Here is an 18,132-nt window from a genome sequence, read left to right as displayed (position 1 = left end):
TAGAAAATATATATATGTATTTTTACATTTTCCACTTTTTATGCAGGAGATTTTGGAGGAGTATAATAGGAACGAAACCTGCATGAACCTGGTTCTATTTGATGATGCTTTGGAACACCTGACGCGTGTGCATCGCATAATCCGCATGGACAGAGGACATGCCCTGCTGGTCGGAGTGGGTGGCTCAGGAAAACAGTCTCTAACCAAGCTGGCTGCTTTCACTGCTGGCTGTGAGGTAAATGTTCAATTTCTAATGCAAATAACCAGTACTACCTGCAAGGTAACAGGAGGAAAACCTGAAAGAAGTTCAATAAAGATTGCAGAATGCTTTCTGAACAGAAGTTTTGTTTTTAATAGGTGTTTGAAATTGTGCTGAATAGAGGCTATTCTGAGAACAGCTTCCGTGAGGATTTAAAGATGTTGTATATGAAGCTGGGAATTGAAAATAAGAAGACTGTGTTCATCTTCACCGATGCCCATGTGGCTGAGGAGAGTTTCCTTGAGCTCATCAATAACATGCTGACCTCAGGTAAAAAGGAAGTTGGTTTGCACCAGTCCTTTGTCCCAGTCTACCTACTCAGAAATACGTGATATTCTTTTGCATCGTAAAATTATACATATATTAATTATATTTTTAAATGTGTTCTGAACAATTCAAACAATTCTGTATTGAGCATCTTGAGTAGTTTTGATGACTCTAAACCAGTTTTTAAAAAAAAGGCCAGCACACATGGATAATTATAGAAAAATGATAGGGTTTGTGTTTGTAAAATGACAATTGTATGTAAGCATATTTACAATATATTGCTAATATTGCTAGATTTTTGTTACTAGAAGTAACTTGCAGTCATCTGACTGGTTTTGTTTGTAGGCATGGTTCCTGCACTGTTCCCTGATGATGAGAAGGAGTCACTGCTCACTCAGCTCCAGGACGAGGCCATAAAAATGGGGGCTGGCCCAACAAAAGAGAGTATATGGCAGTACTTCATCAAGAAAAGTGCTAGCAACCTTCACATCGTCCTGGGCATGTCTCCGGTTGGAGACACCCTGAGGACAAGATGTAGGAACTTCCCAGGTACGTGTCTCCACTTAACATAAGAGAGAACCCTTTAATAATCTAATCTATCTCTGGTGCAACCACATTTGTTTGCAGGTCTAGTGAATAACACCGTCATTGACTGGTTCCTTCCCTGGCCACCTCAGGCTTTGCATGCTGTGGCACAAACATTTATGGGTAGGCTTTGATTAATCATACTTATGGGGAGGTGCCTTATTGGGTGACTGATAAAAATAAATAATTGTGTTTTTCTCTGAATGCTCCTCAGGAGATAATCCGATGATCCCAAAGTCTCTTGCAAATGCAGTCATAGGCCATGTGTGCATGGTGCATGGCTCTGTTGCAGAGTACAGCAGGAAGTTCCTTCAGACACTGCGTCGCAGTAACTATGTCACCCCAAAGAACTATCTAGACTTCATCTGCACCTACATCAGTCTACTTGAGGATAAGGATAAATCCATCCTTGGTTAGAACATCAGTCAGCCTTCTTATTCTGAATGTATATTGTGGTCTTCCAGATGATTGAAAATGATTCACTAAACTGCACAATGTTCTTCCTCATAACCAAATTTTGTATCGTGCTAATGTGATATTGTGACTTATATGTGATGATATTGTTGCTTTAGCTCAAAGTGAGCGTCTTGAGGGAGGCTTGGATAAGCTTAAAGAGGCCAGTGAGCAGCTAGCTGAGCTCAACAACAAGCTGGCTGAGCAGAAGGTGGCTCTGGCAGAGAAATCAGCTGCTTGTGAGACCCTGCTGCAAGACATCTCCACCAACACCACTGTCGGTCAGTAATGAATTCATTTTTCAAGTGGCAATATTGTTTATTAATTTTCCACTGATAAATTTATAATCATGTCTGGTTTTCATTGTCTATGCAACAAGCTAAACTATCCCTGTCCATGTACTGCAGCTGAAGAGAAAAAGAAATTGGCTGAGGAGAAGGGTAAGGAGATAGAGGAACAGAATAAAATCATTGCAGTGGAGAAGAAGGATGCAGAAGATTCACTGGCTGAGGCTCTTCCTGCACTGGAGACTGCCCGCATTGCACTGCAGAAACTTGAAAAATCTGATGTCACTGAGATCAGGTGGGACATAGTTTCAAACTGTCCTCTTCATTTACGTTTTTATTTTTCAAAGTGAAGGGAAATTTTAAATTTCAATGCATCACAGTATAGTATGTATATCCTGCTGTAATCACCTGAGATGAACTCCTGTAATATACTTATATTGCCAGTATGAACACATTTTATAACTAAAAAACAAAACAGACTACAAATGCAGTAATATTCCTCAAACATATTGTGTCTTTTCTTACTCACATCTGTGTGTGCAGGTCTTTCGCCAAACCACCCAAACAGGTGCAGGTGGTGTGTGAGTGCATCCTGGTAATGCGCGGTTACAAGGAGATCAGCTGGAAAATGGCAAAGGGTATGATGTCAGAGGCCAACTTCCTACATTCTCTCATGGACATGGACTGTGACTCTATCAGCACAAATCAAGTGAAGACAATCCGAGGTGAGACTTGGTTAGATGATTGGACAATCATAGCTCAGATCATTTATTATGCATGCTTAACCACAACAATATAACCAAATTGAACATTGCTGCTATGACTATGTACTATGACTAGTGATTGTTTTCCCTCTTTTTTGATTTCAGGGTTCCTGAAGAATCTTGGCACAACTTTTCAGGAGATGCAGGCCATCAGCAGGGCTGGAGCAGGAATGCTGAAGTTTGTGGAAGCTGTCATGGGCTACTGTGATGTGGCCAGGAACATCAAGCCCAAGCGAGAGAAGGTAGTGTTTTCTCTTAACACAGAGTACGGACTCTGATTGTCATGCTGAGCAATTTAATACACAATGTATTATTAAATACATATTAATTCATATTAAATACAAATACATGTGTCCATTATTTTGAAGGTTGCACGACTAGAAAGAAACTTCATCCACAGTAAACGTGACTTGGAAAAGATACAGAATGAGCAGGCTGCCATTCAGAAGGAGCTTGAGGAACTGAAAGATAAATATGATGCTGCAATGGGAGAGAAACAGCTACTGCAGAAAGAGGCAGAGGTCATGGAAAGGAGACTCAATGCAGCTGACAAACTCATCTCAGGCCTGGGCTCAGAGAAACAACGGTTTGAGCACCAAGGATTAATAGTTATTGTGCACAGTAATGTCTATGGACAATTGGGAGGCTTTGAAAATTGGGAGGATTTGTATTACACTGACTGCCTTAATTTTAGTTGATTTCAGCAACCCATCTTATGCAATAGTGAAACCTTTTTCTTCATCCCTGTGTTTTTGCTAAAGGTGGACAGAAGATCTGAAGGAACTGAAGCAGAGACGAATTCGTCTGCTAGGTGACTGCCTGATCTGCGCAGCTTTCCTAAGCTATGAGGGCGCTTTCAACTGGGACTTCCGTAATGAGATGGTGTATGAGGTTTGGCAGCGTGACGTGCTGGAGAGAGGCATTCCACTTAGCAAGCCTTTCAGAGTGGAGAGCCTGCTCACTGATGAGGTGGAGATAAGTAGGTGTGTGATATTGCTTTATATTGCAGTTGTCAAAATTGGTCAGTATTTTCATACACAATTAAACCTTAATGTGTATAGTCATGTACATATGGTTACATGTGTGGTTTCTGTCAGGTGGGGCTCAGAGGGCTTGCCTCCAGATGAGCTTTCAGTACAAAATGGAATCCTGACTACCAGGGCCAGTCGTTTCCCCATGTGCATCGACCCCCAGCAACAGGCTCTCAACTGGATCAAAAAAAAAGAAGAGAGGAACAACCTCAAGGCAATGAATATCTCACCCACTTTGAATACTTTATCCTTCATTTAAGGCTTCAGCATTTGAACAATAATTTACTTCAATTTGTGGCTTATTCCTTAAAACCTTCTCAAGCCCAAACTCTATATTTAGTATTTATCATGCCATTGAACAGTAAAATAAGTATCTGATTCTGATATGTTACAGCCTTAATCCATAATGGATTAAATACATTTTCCTCAGAATTCTACACACAACACCCCATAATGACAACATGAAAAAAGTTACACAAGGTTTTGGCAAATGTATTAAAAATAGAAAACTGAGAAAGCACATGTAACCCTCTTTTCACCCACCCAACAAAAAATGAGTACACTCATTTGTTAAAGAAAATAAATCCTAATCGCTAACCCCACTAAATTAACCCAACTTAAATTCTGATTGCGCGCTGACTACACTGTATAACATACAATGCATGAGCTGTTTTAGCACTTAAGTGTATTTCCCCAGTCTCCCAATACATACCAGCAAGCATTCAAGATGTTCTAACAAACAAACAGAACTTTTATTTAATTCCCTCCCCACCCCTGTAAGTGAAAGCACCTAAAAGAACTGAACATAGAACATAAAAAGGGTTCATAAAAAAAAAAAACACAGACACGATACCCAAACAATTCATGGCACTAATGCCAATAATACTCCACCCAAAATAAGTCCTCGTCCTCGTCTTCCTCCACTTATCTGGGTCCGGGTCACGGGTGCAGCATCCCAAGGAGGGAGTCCCAGACAGCCCTCTCCCCAGCCACCTCCACCTGCTCCTCCGGCAGGACCCCAAGGCGTTCCCAGACCAGATTGAAGATATAATTTCTCCAGCGTGTCCTGAGTCGACCCGGGGGCCTCCTGCCAGCAGGACATGCCCAAAACATGTCCTGCCGCCCAGTGAGGCGTCCAGGAGGCACCCTGACCAGATGCCCGAATCACCTCAACTGGCTCCTCTTGATGTGGAGGAGCAGCGGTTCTACTCTGAGTTCCTCCCAAATGTCTGAGCTCCTCCTCATCTCTAAGGCTGCGCCCGGCCACCCTAATCGAGAGCCTTGCTTTCTGGATCAGCTCCCTTTTCACCACGACAGATCGGTTCAGCATCACTGCAGACGCTGCAACAATCCGCCTGTCGATCTCCTGCTCCCTTCTTCCCTCACTCGTAAACAAAACCCTGAGATATTTAAACTACTCCACTTGAGGCAGGACCTCTCTCCAGACCCGGAGTTGGCAAGCCACCCTTTTCCGGTCGAGAACCATGATCTCAGATTTGGAGGTGCTGATCCTCATCCCAGCCACTTCACACTTGGCTGCGAACCTACCCAGCAAGAGCTGAAGGTCAAAGTCTAATGAGCTGGTCCACAGTTCCACGGGCAGGATGAAAACCACATTGCTCCTCCTCAATCTGAGATTCAACTATCAACCAGACCCTCCCTATCACGCCCCTCCAGGTCATGCTGTCATTGCCCACATGAGCGTTGAAGTCCCCCAGCTGGACAATGGAGTCCACAGTCGGAGCACTATCTAGCACTCGTCCCAGGGACTCCTAAAAGTGTGGGTACTCTGAGCTGTTATTTGGCGCATAGGCACAAACAACAGTCAGGACCCTTTCCCCGACCCGAAGGCAAAGATGAGCGATCCTCTCGTCCTCTGGGGTAAACCCCAACAAACAGGCTGAGGGTCTTGGGGCTAACAAAAACCAACCCCAACCCTCCGCCTCTCACCCGGAGCAACTCCACCAAAGGAGAGTGTCCAACTTCTCTCAAGGACTTGGGTGATGAGGTGAGACCGCTCAACCTCTTCCACAAGCTCCAGCTCCATCCCCATCAGAGAGGTGATGTACCATGTCCCAATAACCAGTTTCCTTGTCTGGGGATCAGACCACCAAAGCTCCCTCCTCTGTCTGCCACCCGATCTACGTTCCTCCTGCAGATGGTGGGTCCACAGTTGGATGAGCCCATGAACCCCATGGGCGAAAGCCCTGCCACCAGGCACTTGCTCACGGGCCCCAACCCCCAGGCCTGGCTCCAGGGTGGGACCCCGGTAACACCGGGCTCTTTGTTCTTCCTTCCATGAAAGGTCTTCTGAACCGTTCTTTGTCTCGCCCCTTTCCCCAGAGACCAATTTGTCATTGGAGACCCTACCAGGGGCACCAAGTGCCCCAGACACCATAGCTCCTAGGATCATTAGGGCTCTCAAAGGTAAGGTTATGGTTCAAGGAGGAGCCAAAACAAACCCACAAAGACCAAAGGAAAATTTGTTGGTCCCCGTTTGGTGGTGCACTTTCAAGTCCCCAACACTACACAGTCTGACGCTCACGCATGGTATGAAAATTTCACAAATCAGTGTAAGTGTAAGTTAATCCTGACCAGCACATTCGCGGAGCTGAAAAAAACTCAGCACACTGCAGTGTCCATATTTGCTCTAGCACAAAGGTAAAAATGCAACAGGGCCGACTTGTTGTTGGTCTCCTCTCGCTGTGCTCCGGCTCTTGGTCAGACACGATGCAACTCTGCTTCAGGAACATCGCGCAGGAAATTGAGCTCAGGTCCCTCCTGTTACCCCTGATCACCCTTGAGATGTTTCTGCAGCTTAATTGGAGTCCACCTGTGGAAAAAACTGTTGATTGGACCTGATTTGGAAAGGCACACCCCTGTCTATATAATGTCCCATAGTTGACCATTCATGTCAGAGCATAAAAGAGCTGGACGGCCACTTAAACTGAGCACTTAGGGGAGAAGGTCCTTAGTCAGAGAGGTGAACAAGCTCCAGGGCACTCTTGAACTCAGACTGGGCCGACATTTATCTTTCAGCAGGACAATGACCCTAAGCACACAACCAAGATATCTTTAGGACAACTTCAATTGGCCCAACCAGAGTCCAGACTTGAATCCCACTGAACATCTCTAAAGAGATCTTAAAATGGCTGTGCACCAACATGATGCACAGCAAGCACGCGCAAGGAGACACAACGAAATGTGTCCTTTGCATTCAACCCATCACCCTTTGTGAGCAGTTGCCTCCAAAGGTGCATCGACAAAGTACTGAGCAAAGGCTGTGAATACTTATGTACATTTGATTTCTGTGTTTTTTATTTTTGAATACATTTGCCACATCCTCAAGTAAACCTTTTTTCACATTGTCATTATGGGGTGTTGTGTGTAGAATTCTGAGGGAAAATGTATTTTATACATTTTGGAATAACCCTCTAACATAACAAAATCTGGAAAAAGTGATGCACTGTGAATACTTTCCAGATGCACTGTAACTATGATCAGACCGCTGTTAATGTGAGTGATCAGTCCAGTCAGTAGTCATTCTCGTGGCATAATATCTTTTCTATGACTTTTCATTTAAAACTTAAAAAAAGTACTAATTTACAAAAGTTTATACAAAATAATAATACAAACGTTGCCAAATAAAGCAAAGTGTAAGGTGGAATCTTACTGAACTGATTTGTTTATTTTGAACCATGTCTTTATAGATCTCCTCATTCAATGACCCAGACTTTCTGAAACAACTGGAAATGGCCATCAAGTATGGTTTCCCTTTTCTGTTCCAAAATGTTGATGAGTATATTGACCCTGTCATAGACAATGTCTTGGAGAAGAATTTGAAAGGGCCTCCAGGTTGCCAAGTCATTGTCCTAGGTGATAAGGAGGTTGACTATGATCCCAACTTCAGACTCTATCTTAACACCAAACTGGCCAATCCAAAGTACTCCCCTGCTGTTTTTGGCAAAGCAATGGTCATAAATTACACAGGTAAGGACTATTTTGTGTATTTTCTTTCCTGCTGGGTGTTCAAATCACTTGTCAGATGTCTTGTTGTTTTATGTATTGCAGTCTTGTTTTTATTTTCCATTGTTCCATTTGAATATTTTCCAGATTGTGTATATGCCACCCATGGTTCTTACAGTAATATCTTTATTATTCTATGTTAATAGTTAATGAATTCTGAAGCTATTTTCTGATTGTCAGTCACACTAAAGGGCCTTGAGGACCAGCTGCTCAGCGTGATTGTTGGCTTTGAACGGAAGGAGCTGGAGGAGCAACGTGAGCGTCTCATCCAGGAGACCAGTGATAACAAGAAGTTGCTTAAGGACCTAGAAGACTCCCTGCTGAGAGAGCTGGCCACCTCCACGGGAAACATGCTGGACAACGTTGAGCTGGTCCACACACTTGAGGAGACAAAGTCCAAGGCTAGTGAGGTCAGTTCACAGCTAAGCGTGCAGGATCTTAATCCAGAACAGACTGTGCAGACACACTTGGTCTACACCTACATGTTTATGTGCCATGTTTTAATCATCTCAACATGGGAGTAAATCAATCACAGACACACAGTTCTGTCGATTTTCATGTAGATTATGCCAGGTTGTTGTTAGCAGTTAGTATTTATCAGAAAATGAGCAGCCCACATCCAAACACTGTTACCACGGTTTCCAGCACCGTTTAGAATGTGTAATAAAATGTGTTTGTTTATAAATGTGACGTCCTTTGGCTAGGACACAATCAGAAAGAATCTGTAGTTACAGGCACTGTCTTCCTGCAATGTTCTACATTGTTTTCATCCCCTTAGGTTTTCGAGAAGCTGAAACTGGCAGAAACAACATCTGCTGACATTGATAAGCTTCGAGATGGCTATCGACCTGCTGCCAAACGCGGTGCTATCTTGTTCTTTGTGTTAGCGGAGATGGCTTTGGTAAACAGCATGTATCAGTACTCACTGGCCTCCTTCCTGGAGGTGTTTGATTTTTCTCTGCGCAAGTCGCTGCCAGACTCTATCCTGTCCAAGAGGTTGAAGAACATCATGGACAACCTCACGCACAATGTCTACAATTATGGATGTACTGGTTAGTTGTATGGCCATTATATATATCTACAGCCCCTACCTGTGCTTTCTGCTGTTTCTTAAATTATTTGCGTTTTTTAATAGGTGAAAATAACAAGGAATTTATTTTGTTGGGTGGCCAGTTAGCTCCTGTCTTTTTAAATATTTTGAAGGTCAGAGGACAGTGCGGTATTTACAAATCTATATAATCGATCCCACTCAAGAAGCAAAATGTCACTGACATTTTTTAGCAGAAGTGAATTTTCATTACCGTCTATTACAAAAACAAACGATGAACTGAATATTAAGACAATGACTTAACATTATTACCCTATTATGCAGGATGGGGGTTCCACGGGGTGCCAGTTTATATAATTTATAGAATTCTACTGAAATCTCTTTGTGTTAAGTTTATGCTTCCTTTATAGTGCCCTTTACAACAATTGGTTGTTGTTCTGTCATTCTATTCTTATACTTAAACTTTTTGTTGCACTCATCTAGGTCTGTTTGAAAGACACAAACTACTTTTCTCCTTTAATATGACCATTAAAATGGAGCAAGCAGAGGGCAGGATACCTCAGGAAGAGCTAGAGTTCTTTCTCAAAGGTAGGAATCTATTTATTACCAACAACCACATGATTTAACAATGTAACACAGTGTTCAACACGGATATCCAATTACCAGCCACAACCTAATTACTTGTATGAAAAAACTTTTTTGTGTGGGGGAAAAAAAGGGTTTTATGCCATGGCCCCAAATATGGGTGGATACCTACAGTGCTAGTTTTATAGGTAACCTATCCCTGGAGAAGAGCAAATGGAAGAAGCCATGCATCTGGCTGCCGGATCAGGGTTGGGAAGACATAATGCGTCTCACTGAGCTGTTTCCTAATACGTTCGGCAGCCTGCCAGAGGACATTGAGAAAAATCTCAAAGAATGGAATAAGGTACAATTCATGAAATTCAGAAATCCCCTTCACATGCAAGCTCAATAGCCTGACAGCCTACTAATCACGGGTGAACCCTATGTGCTCTTCCAGTGGTATGACCTGGACAGTCCAGAGCAAATGCCATTTCCCATGAAGTACAAGAACAACCTCACACCTTTCCAGAAACTTCTACTCTTGCGTTGCTTCCGGGTGGACAGGGTATATCGCGCAGTCACCGACTACGTCACTGTCACTGTGGGCGAGAAGTGAGAGAACAGACACACAGGCCCCACAGAAATACACTCTTCCACATGTACAAAAGATATGTTTTTGTTCTCTCTGGCAGATATGTGCAGCCTCCAGTCATCAGTTTTGAGGCCATCTATGACCAGAGCACACCCAACTCACCAATAGTGTTTATTCTGAGTCCAGGGTCTGAGCCTGCCAGCGATCTCATGAAGCTGGCTGAGCGTTTAGGCTTTGGGGGCAATAGGCTCAAGTTCCTGGCTATGGGACAAGGCCAAGAGAAGGTACCATTCCCATTTATTCTGCTTTGACACAGACCAGATCTAACGAAAAGTCTTGTAATAACAGTGCCTGTCTTTTGTGTGACCTGTAGTTGGCGCTTCAGCTGCTGGAGACAGCAAAGTCTCGAGGTCAGTGGCTGATGCTGCAGAACTGCCACCTGCTGGTGAAATGGCTAAAGGATCTGGAGAAGTCTCTGGAGAGAATCACCAAACCTCACCCAGATTTCCGTCTATGGCTCACCACAGACCCAATCAAAGGCTTTCCTATTGGAATTCTTCAGAAGTCCCTCAAGGTGACCACTCTCCAGCCATTGCAGAAGTACAGAGTGATCTAAATGGAAATACCAAACAACATGCTAATTATTGGCTGGTACATGATCCCAGCAACTGTACTGATACTGTGTAAAGTACTGTGTATACTTTGTGTTCTGTAATGTGTTTCTCATATTTGAATATCTGTGCTATAGGTGGTAACAGAGCCACCCAATGGATTGAAGCTAAACATGCGTGCCACGTACTTTAAGCTATCTCATGAAACACTGATGAGCTGCGAGCACCCAGCATTCCACAGTCTGGTCTATGTTCTGGCTTTCTTCCATGCTGTTGTGCAGGAACGGCGCAAATATGGAAAAATTGGCTGGAATGTACCCTATGATTTTAATGAGTCTGACTTCATGGTGAGATGGAAAAAAGGGAATTAGAATTAGTCTATTTATTGTGCATTACTTATAAAGGTTCATGGTTGTTTGTTTAGGTGTGCTTGGAGATCTTGAAAACCTACCTGACCAAAGCGCATACACAGGGAGATGACAAGATCCCCTGGGGGAGCCTGAAGTATCTAATAGGAGAGGTCAGTCATTCACATGGCGGACTTCAGGTTCCACATTTACACTGTGTGACATGAGTTACTCTTCACTACCGTACACATACCATGTGAGACTGCTCAATGACAAGGCTTTTGTTTGCCCTCAGGTTATGTATGGAGGAAGAGCTATAGACAGCTATGATCGCAGGATCCTAACCATCTATATGGATGAGTACCTTGGGGACTTCATCTTTGACACATTCCAGCCCTTTTACTTCTTTCACAACAAGGAAGTGGACTACAGAATTCCTCCAGATGGACCCAAGGAAATTTATGTTGGCATGTCACATACTACACCTAAACATTTCATTTTGCAGTTATGGCCTTTTAAATTTGAATCATATTGGACATATTGATGTTAGTTATCCAAAATTTATCAAATAAAAAAGTTATAAAATTAGACCAAAAGTCCTTTTCAAAAAATCTCAGTATAGATATAAATGTACATATATTTGCTGATACATGTAATAAAAATCTATGACATCCACAGGGTTAACTACTGTGGAGTAACCCTAAAATGTCTCCTGTGTGTTTTAGAAGAGATTGAGTCTCTGCCTCTGGCCAACACTCCAGAGGTGCTTGGCCTTCACCCTAATGCAGAGATTGGCTATTACAGCCAGGCAGCACGGGACATGTGGATCCATCTGATAGAGCTGCAGCCCCAGACAGGTATAAGAAACTGAACTATGATTTATGATTATGACTAACTGATTATGATTTATCCACTACTCTAACTTATTCATGTACATAGGTGAATCTGGTGGTGGCATTAGCAGGGATGAATACATAAGCCAGGTTGCTCGGGACATCCAGAACAAGCTGCCATCTGTATTTGACCTGGACGTGATTCGGAAGAAGTTTGGGCTTGAGGTGTCACCAACGTCTGTGGTACTGCTGCAGGAACTGGAGCGCTTCAACAAACTCATCCTACGTATGGGCCACTCTCTGGCCGAGATACAGAGGGTGAGTGAATTAAGTAATACAAATGAGTCAGAAAGGCAAGTAGAAGAATAAATAGATCTAAAAGTGCAAGTGGGTGAAACTGAGCTCTTTATGGCCTTGGTATTATCAGTCCAAAATGTGTATTTACAGTGGATCCAAAAATTCCCTACATTGTTCAGAATTTCTTTAATTTAAAAAAATGACAATGGCATCAGCTGCAGTGGGAGCACTGAAGATGAAATGTGGCTGGATCTTCCAGCATGACAATGATCTCAAACACAACACCCAGGCAAAAAAGGAATGGCTACGTAAAAAGCATTACAAGGTTCTGGAGTGACCTAGCCAGTCTCCAGACCTCAATCCAATAGAGACTCGGTGTCCAGCGACAGTTCTTGAGAAGATCTGAATGGAACAATTGGGACAAAATACCAGATGCAGTGGGTACGAACCTGGTGAAAACCTGTAGGAAATGATAAACCTCAGTCATTGCTGACCAAGGTTAGATTACAAAGTATTAATGTGAACTTTTGCTATTGACCATTATTCTCATACAATATGATTTCCTGGATTTTTTACTCACTATTGCTCACAGTTGAAGTGTACCTATGATGAAAATTACAGACCTCTCTAATCTTTTTAAGTGGGACATCTTTCACAATTGGTGGTTGCCAAATACTTTTTTTATCTCACTGTAGTGGTTGACATTGTCATAAAATGTGTCTTACCCGCTACTACTACCACCAACCTTAGTTCTTAAGGCAAATTTCTTCAATTAAGCGTATGTAATACATATGTTTGTCTTGGGACATACTAAAAGAACAAAGTGGGGCTTAATTATGACATTTACCAACAATCTTTTCTTTTTCTCAAGTTGCACAGTGATCTTGATGTATTAAATATATGCATTTTTTGATTAATAGCAAAGTACCATTGAATAATGAGAATAGATAGGTTTACAGGCATTTTTTTTCCCATTTCACTGTTTCCTGCAGGCACTGGCTGGTGAGGTGGGCATGAGCAGTGAGCTTGAAGAGGTGGCTCGTGCCCTGTTTAATGGCCAGATTCCTGCCATATGGAGGAAACTGGCACCAGACACTCTCAAGTCCTTGGGCAACTGGATGCTCCACTTCAAAAAGCGCTATGAGCAGTATAGCACATGGGTGAGTTTTTACTGGATCTTATAAATATAAATTTTGATGTAAGTGCTACTTTAACATAAATATTCAAACATTTTCAGGTTGATGAAAGTGAGCCTATTGTTATATGGCTGTCAGGTTTACACATCCCGGAATCATACCTGACAGCCCTGGTTCAGGCCACGTGCAGGAAGAATGGCTGGCCTCTGGACCGATCTACCCTCTACACACAGGTGACCAAATACAGGAGTGGGGAGGAGCTTACAGAAAAAACAGGACAAGGTAATGTTTTACATAAATTGAGTTCTGACCTCTATTAGAAACTCCTTCCATTTAATTATGTAACAATATATTTCTAATGCTCAATTTCACTTTAAATCGTTTTTTTTACACTAAGACTTTGTCCCTGTCTAGGCTGCTTTGTTTCAGGCCTGTATCTTGAAGGGGCAGACTGGGACATAGAGAAAGGTTGTCTTGTGAGGAACAAGCCAAAAGAGTTGATGGTTCAACTACCCATCCTCAAGATCATTCCCATTGAAGCACATCGACTCAGGCTGCAGGTACACAAACAACACTGTTCATGCGTTATCCTCCTGTCCTTGTGCAGTCTGTAATAGGGGAGGAGCTCCGTCTGAATAATCGTTTTCATGTAGCACTACACCACCCGTGACTGATCCACATCCGCCTCGATGCAATCTCAAAGCTGCCTCAGTGACCAGCTTACACCTGCAATGCCCATCTTGTTATAAGCCCTGCAGACTAGAGCAGTAATTGGGCCTGAAAGTTAGTACAGAATTCGGCCCAAGCCCCACAAGTACATCTTTTTAAAAGCCTGGCTTTCTTTGTGCATGCTGCGACCGCTAGACTAAGAGAGAAAAGAAATGAGCGGGTTTAAAACTATTGCCAGAGGCTAGCAAATGTACAACATGCGAAAAACTTTTACACAACACTGAAACAAATTTGCAAGCAGCGAATTATACAGAAAGGATATGTACTATAGACCGAAAGTGTTTGTTGAGCGTTCATTTACTGTTTGAGCTCGACGTGACAAAAATTATAAAAAATTGAGCCCCAAACCAATCTGGTCAGGCTTGGGGAAAGATTTATAGCTTTACTGCAGACAAACTGGCTGTAGGAGATTGCTCCCTGAATGCCGGTTTCTGAATTGACCGCTGGAGGGCTCCTGTCAGAGAGCTGTGTCATTCATTGGGGGGATCTGAGCCCAGCCTCAATACACAGTATTTGCTGTAAGGGGATGACTTCATGTCTGAGTGAGTGCAAGAATGGAAGCAGGGACACATGCGATGGATGGGGGCAGCAGGAATGGAGGCGTGCACGCATGAGATGGATGAAGGATTTTATCGGCAGTGATTCAGACAACCATATATGTGTAAACCAGACACAGCGAATCGCAGACACTGGACGCGGCCGTGTTCATAACCGGATGTTACCGAAAAGGCCTTAGCGGCAACACCGCAACAGCCCTGAGGGGATGAATAAAAGTCCCAACATAGAGAATTCACAACAGCCACCCCGACGTTTTAAGTAGAAAATGTGTGATCAAGGAATTCGCAGGTGGACCTGCGCAGCACGTCAAACATGCTACACTCTTTAATTTGTATATCATGCAGCCGTAGGTGTTTCGTCATATTTGTAGTGCATCCTCCCGTGCAAGATATCATTTTGTCACATGTGTTGCACTGTGCCGACCCAGGCTTTTTTTTGTGTGAAATAAAGCCACACTTTTGAGGACCGCTTACCGTGCTCCATAGCTGCAACTGAACAAGCGCGCGGCAAGCACTTCCGGAAATCGTTATTTATTTTATTTAACGGTTCCAAGTTGGAACCGGTTCTCGATGCCCAACCCTAGCTGCGAGTGCATAGGGGACCTGGGGTAAGGTGGCATCTCGCCGCCCCATGAGGAGAATGTTAGGTGTGATAGGCTCAGGATCAGTGATGTCTGCTGATACATATCCCAGCGGCTTGGGGAGCATTAGATATGTTGAACTTGAACTGGATCTGGTGAGCAGCCAGCTGTGTTTTCAAGTGGGGTGCCATTGCTGCTTCACAAAGCTCATGGTCTGCTCCCTGGAAGTTTGTTCCACAATCTGAAAGTACCTCCTTTGGTCGATCTTGCAATAAAGCGACGTAAGGCAAGCAGGAACGCATCTGCATCCATTAAGCTGAGGAGCTCGATATGGACTGCTCGAGTGGTAAAGCATTTGAAGATTGTGCCCCAGCTCTTCTCTGTCCTCCTACCAAACTTGACCAGGTAAGGTCCAAAACAGTTGACACCTATTGAGTAGAATGGTGGACAGAGGAGCCTGAGACACTCCAGAGGTAGGTTGGCCGCAGCACAAGACACTCTTCAGGCACGCATCCCATAGAAAACAATGGGATTCAGAGCGCAGTGTTGAACTGGACGCGTTCAGTATGTGAAGGACTTCAGATGATGGAAATGCTCTCAGTTGATGGAAATCCATCACAGCAATGAAGTGGACACCATTAGCAAATATAGTGTAAAATTTGCCCCTTTGTTCCTCAGGCTGTGTCCGATTGAATGTGTTATTGTAGACTATTACTTAAAATGCGTGTTTTTCTTCTTTTCAGAATACACTACGGACACCAGTATACACCACCTCGATGCGGAGGAATGCCATGGGAGTTGGACTGGTTTTTGAGGCCGACCTGTACACCACAAAACATATTTCTCACTGGGTGCTAGAAGGTGTTTGTCTGTGCCTAAACTCTGACTAAGTTCTCAATCCACTATACCAAATATTAATTCACACTCGCAACCCATATACCCAGTATTCATTCAGTTTTATCACTGTTTCCTACTTAAAATATGAAAATAAATCAAATCTTATTTTTAAATGCTTCTTTAACTGTTTAATGTCCATTTAGGATAAAGTTGAATGCTGCTGTTCAATCCGTTCTTTTCATTCCTTTATGGTTGGTGGCCCTCCAGATGGCAGCATATCCTAGTATAGAGTATATATGTGCTGCTTCATGCTAGAAGAGGAGCTGCATTGTGGTGCCTCCGGTGTGGAACAGTGCCAGCCACCCACCACCACTCTCACCCCACAGACTCCAGACATTATTCCTTTTAATCTGAGAAGACAGATCTCTTTATTAAACACTATGTTTCTAATGCCCAGTGTCTGGTTGTGAAGGGGGAAAGAAAGGAAGAACTGCAAAAGCTCAGAGAGAGAATAGGGCCTGCTTTGTGCACTTAATTACGGTCTAAACATTATTTCGGCAGATTATGTTCCATTAGACCTCTTCCCAATCCTTTATTCAAGCTCTTTCATACGGTGGAAGTCCTAATTCCTTACTGGCCATAGATAATATATTTCTTGAGTTTGGAGTATATGTCTGATCAAGGTAAGGGGTCTAGGTGTGTACTCCATATGCTTTTGCTTGAGTTCAACATATTTCATGTTCATACAGAGGTCACAGAAGGAATCCAGACCATTTTAGAAATCACTTGATATATGTTTCCTGGAGACTTACTGGGGCTTATAATGAATTCACAAAGGAAAGCAGGAGTCTGTGGAAAGTCTGTATCTGTGTCAAATATTGACCCAGGACAATTCTTTAGTCTCTTGTCTGGAACAGCAGTAGATATTTAGCTGAGTTGTTAAAAAAAGTGTGCAAAAATGCAAAGATTTGCATCACACTTGTGTTGCAGAAGAGATATTGGTACCTGAAAAGGCAAGTGCCCACACACTGATCATGGCTAATATGTTTTGTACTGTTAACCCGCAATCTATTAATCCCAAGGGCAGTATGACAACAAATCTTGTTCCCAAAGAGATCAGCAGGTTGTACTGGTAATACACAAGTGGCATAGGTAAATGAATCCGGTTGAAATAGTTAAGATATAAGGGTGAAGGTGTGTGGGTGGGGTGTGTATGTGTGTGACCTTTTCTTCAGGAAAAGGCCAAACAATTTATTATGAACCTGTGCTGCTGACTGATAGCAGCACCCAGCAAATGCATTATTATAACTGGGAGCCTAAGGACAGAGAAAGACAGAAAAAAAAGCTTCTATAGCAAAAGAAGGGCCTTTTCTCTGATGTCCGGATTATTCTCATCTGTTTGCGGCCAAAGGGATTACATTAACCCTAAATTGCTCACATCCTTCTTGGCACTGCCTTGTTCCCTGTGTATCTTAAAATGCCAAGCGCGTCTCTGACAAAAAAAAACTATCGACAGCCAACTTATTCCCCTAATCTGCTTCTGCTGGTTCTTACTGGGAACATCTGGAGTGTGGTGAGAGGGTTTAAAAACCTGCAGCTCCTGGGCAGGAGGGTGCCAATGATTTACTTTGCTCTGCTCATTATTAACCATCATAGCAGAGGGCAAAGATGGGATCCCTGAAATATATCAAATTGGGTTCCAATACATTATTAGCCTGGAAAGACACTGGAGAACTACCATCACTGCAAGAATGTGGTAAGAAAGGAATATTTAGGTGAAGTCAAATCCTCAAAAAGTCATAGCTTTGATTGGATTTCATGTCAGATTGAACCTGTTCATGAAATGATATTCCTCTTGCCAGTTTAGTACCTTTTTAAATGGTCTTTGGTTTTGTATTATGTATTATGTAAATACAATTCTCCTCCATTGAATATGTTTCAGTGACAGCGGGGGTCTCACTGTGCTCTACCTACCCGGCTGTAAGGACATGTGAAATGTGTAGTCACCTTACCACAGCTATAGTCAGCTGGCTGGACTGCCTCCTGGTTGCAGTGCCCGGTGTTTTGCTTGGAGCTCCTCCATCCTCTCGTGGTTGCTGTACTGTTTGCACAGAACCCTTCCAGGTCCTCTCCTTCACCGGGCAACCGGAGAGGCCGTGGTAAACCCAACTCTGCAGCCTGACATACTGGCCACCCGACCAAATGTATGTGAGCCCAAAATCTGCATTTCATGGCTCAGGACTAAAGCAGAAGTCAAAGTGTGAAGAAGAAATAGAAGAAAAAGAGGAATCTGTGTTGACTTTTCAATTAGTTCATTTTGACAGTGTG

General features: G+C 43.1%; 1 protein-coding gene across 1 annotated transcript in view; it reads left to right on the top strand.

The window, feature by feature from the left end:
• The window catches only part of dnah10 (dynein axonemal heavy chain 10), a 42,184-nt gene extending 26,207 nt beyond the window's left edge, over positions 1 to 15,977 (top strand). Inside the window, exons 51-79 of the mRNA XM_028995967.1 lie at positions 47 to 235; positions 358 to 529; positions 872 to 1,075; positions 1,154 to 1,234; positions 1,326 to 1,523; positions 1,684 to 1,845; positions 1,972 to 2,146; positions 2,395 to 2,576; positions 2,721 to 2,857; positions 2,984 to 3,201; positions 3,377 to 3,598; positions 3,713 to 3,860; positions 7,357 to 7,636; positions 7,853 to 8,082; positions 8,451 to 8,724; positions 9,204 to 9,308; positions 9,494 to 9,648; positions 9,742 to 9,896; positions 9,977 to 10,160; positions 10,250 to 10,450; positions 10,625 to 10,834; positions 10,912 to 11,007; positions 11,130 to 11,301; positions 11,560 to 11,691; positions 11,774 to 11,985; positions 12,957 to 13,124; positions 13,202 to 13,382; positions 13,515 to 13,660; positions 15,711 to 15,977. Coding sequence (XP_028851800.1) covers positions 47 to 235; positions 358 to 529; positions 872 to 1,075; positions 1,154 to 1,234; positions 1,326 to 1,523; positions 1,684 to 1,845; positions 1,972 to 2,146; positions 2,395 to 2,576; positions 2,721 to 2,857; positions 2,984 to 3,201; positions 3,377 to 3,598; positions 3,713 to 3,860; positions 7,357 to 7,636; positions 7,853 to 8,082; positions 8,451 to 8,724; positions 9,204 to 9,308; positions 9,494 to 9,648; positions 9,742 to 9,896; positions 9,977 to 10,160; positions 10,250 to 10,450; positions 10,625 to 10,834; positions 10,912 to 11,007; positions 11,130 to 11,301; positions 11,560 to 11,691; positions 11,774 to 11,985; positions 12,957 to 13,124; positions 13,202 to 13,382; positions 13,515 to 13,660; positions 15,711 to 15,857 — 5,136 coding nt within the window. The 3' untranslated portion in view covers positions 15,858 to 15,977. The remainder of the gene's footprint in view (positions 1 to 46; positions 236 to 357; positions 530 to 871; positions 1,076 to 1,153; positions 1,235 to 1,325; positions 1,524 to 1,683; positions 1,846 to 1,971; positions 2,147 to 2,394; positions 2,577 to 2,720; positions 2,858 to 2,983; positions 3,202 to 3,376; positions 3,599 to 3,712; positions 3,861 to 7,356; positions 7,637 to 7,852; positions 8,083 to 8,450; positions 8,725 to 9,203; positions 9,309 to 9,493; positions 9,649 to 9,741; positions 9,897 to 9,976; positions 10,161 to 10,249; positions 10,451 to 10,624; positions 10,835 to 10,911; positions 11,008 to 11,129; positions 11,302 to 11,559; positions 11,692 to 11,773; positions 11,986 to 12,956; positions 13,125 to 13,201; positions 13,383 to 13,514; positions 13,661 to 15,710) is intronic.
• Positions 15,978 to 18,132: the final 2,155 nt, after the last annotated feature.

Source organism: Denticeps clupeoides, chromosome 11, assembly GCF_900700375.1.
Source record: "Denticeps clupeoides chromosome 11, fDenClu1.1, whole genome shotgun sequence".
NCBI lineage: Eukaryota > Metazoa > Chordata > Actinopteri > Clupeiformes > Denticipitidae > Denticeps > Denticeps clupeoides.
The sequence above is the reverse complement of the archived record's forward strand: the minus strand, read 5'-3'. Positions and strand labels throughout refer to the sequence as shown.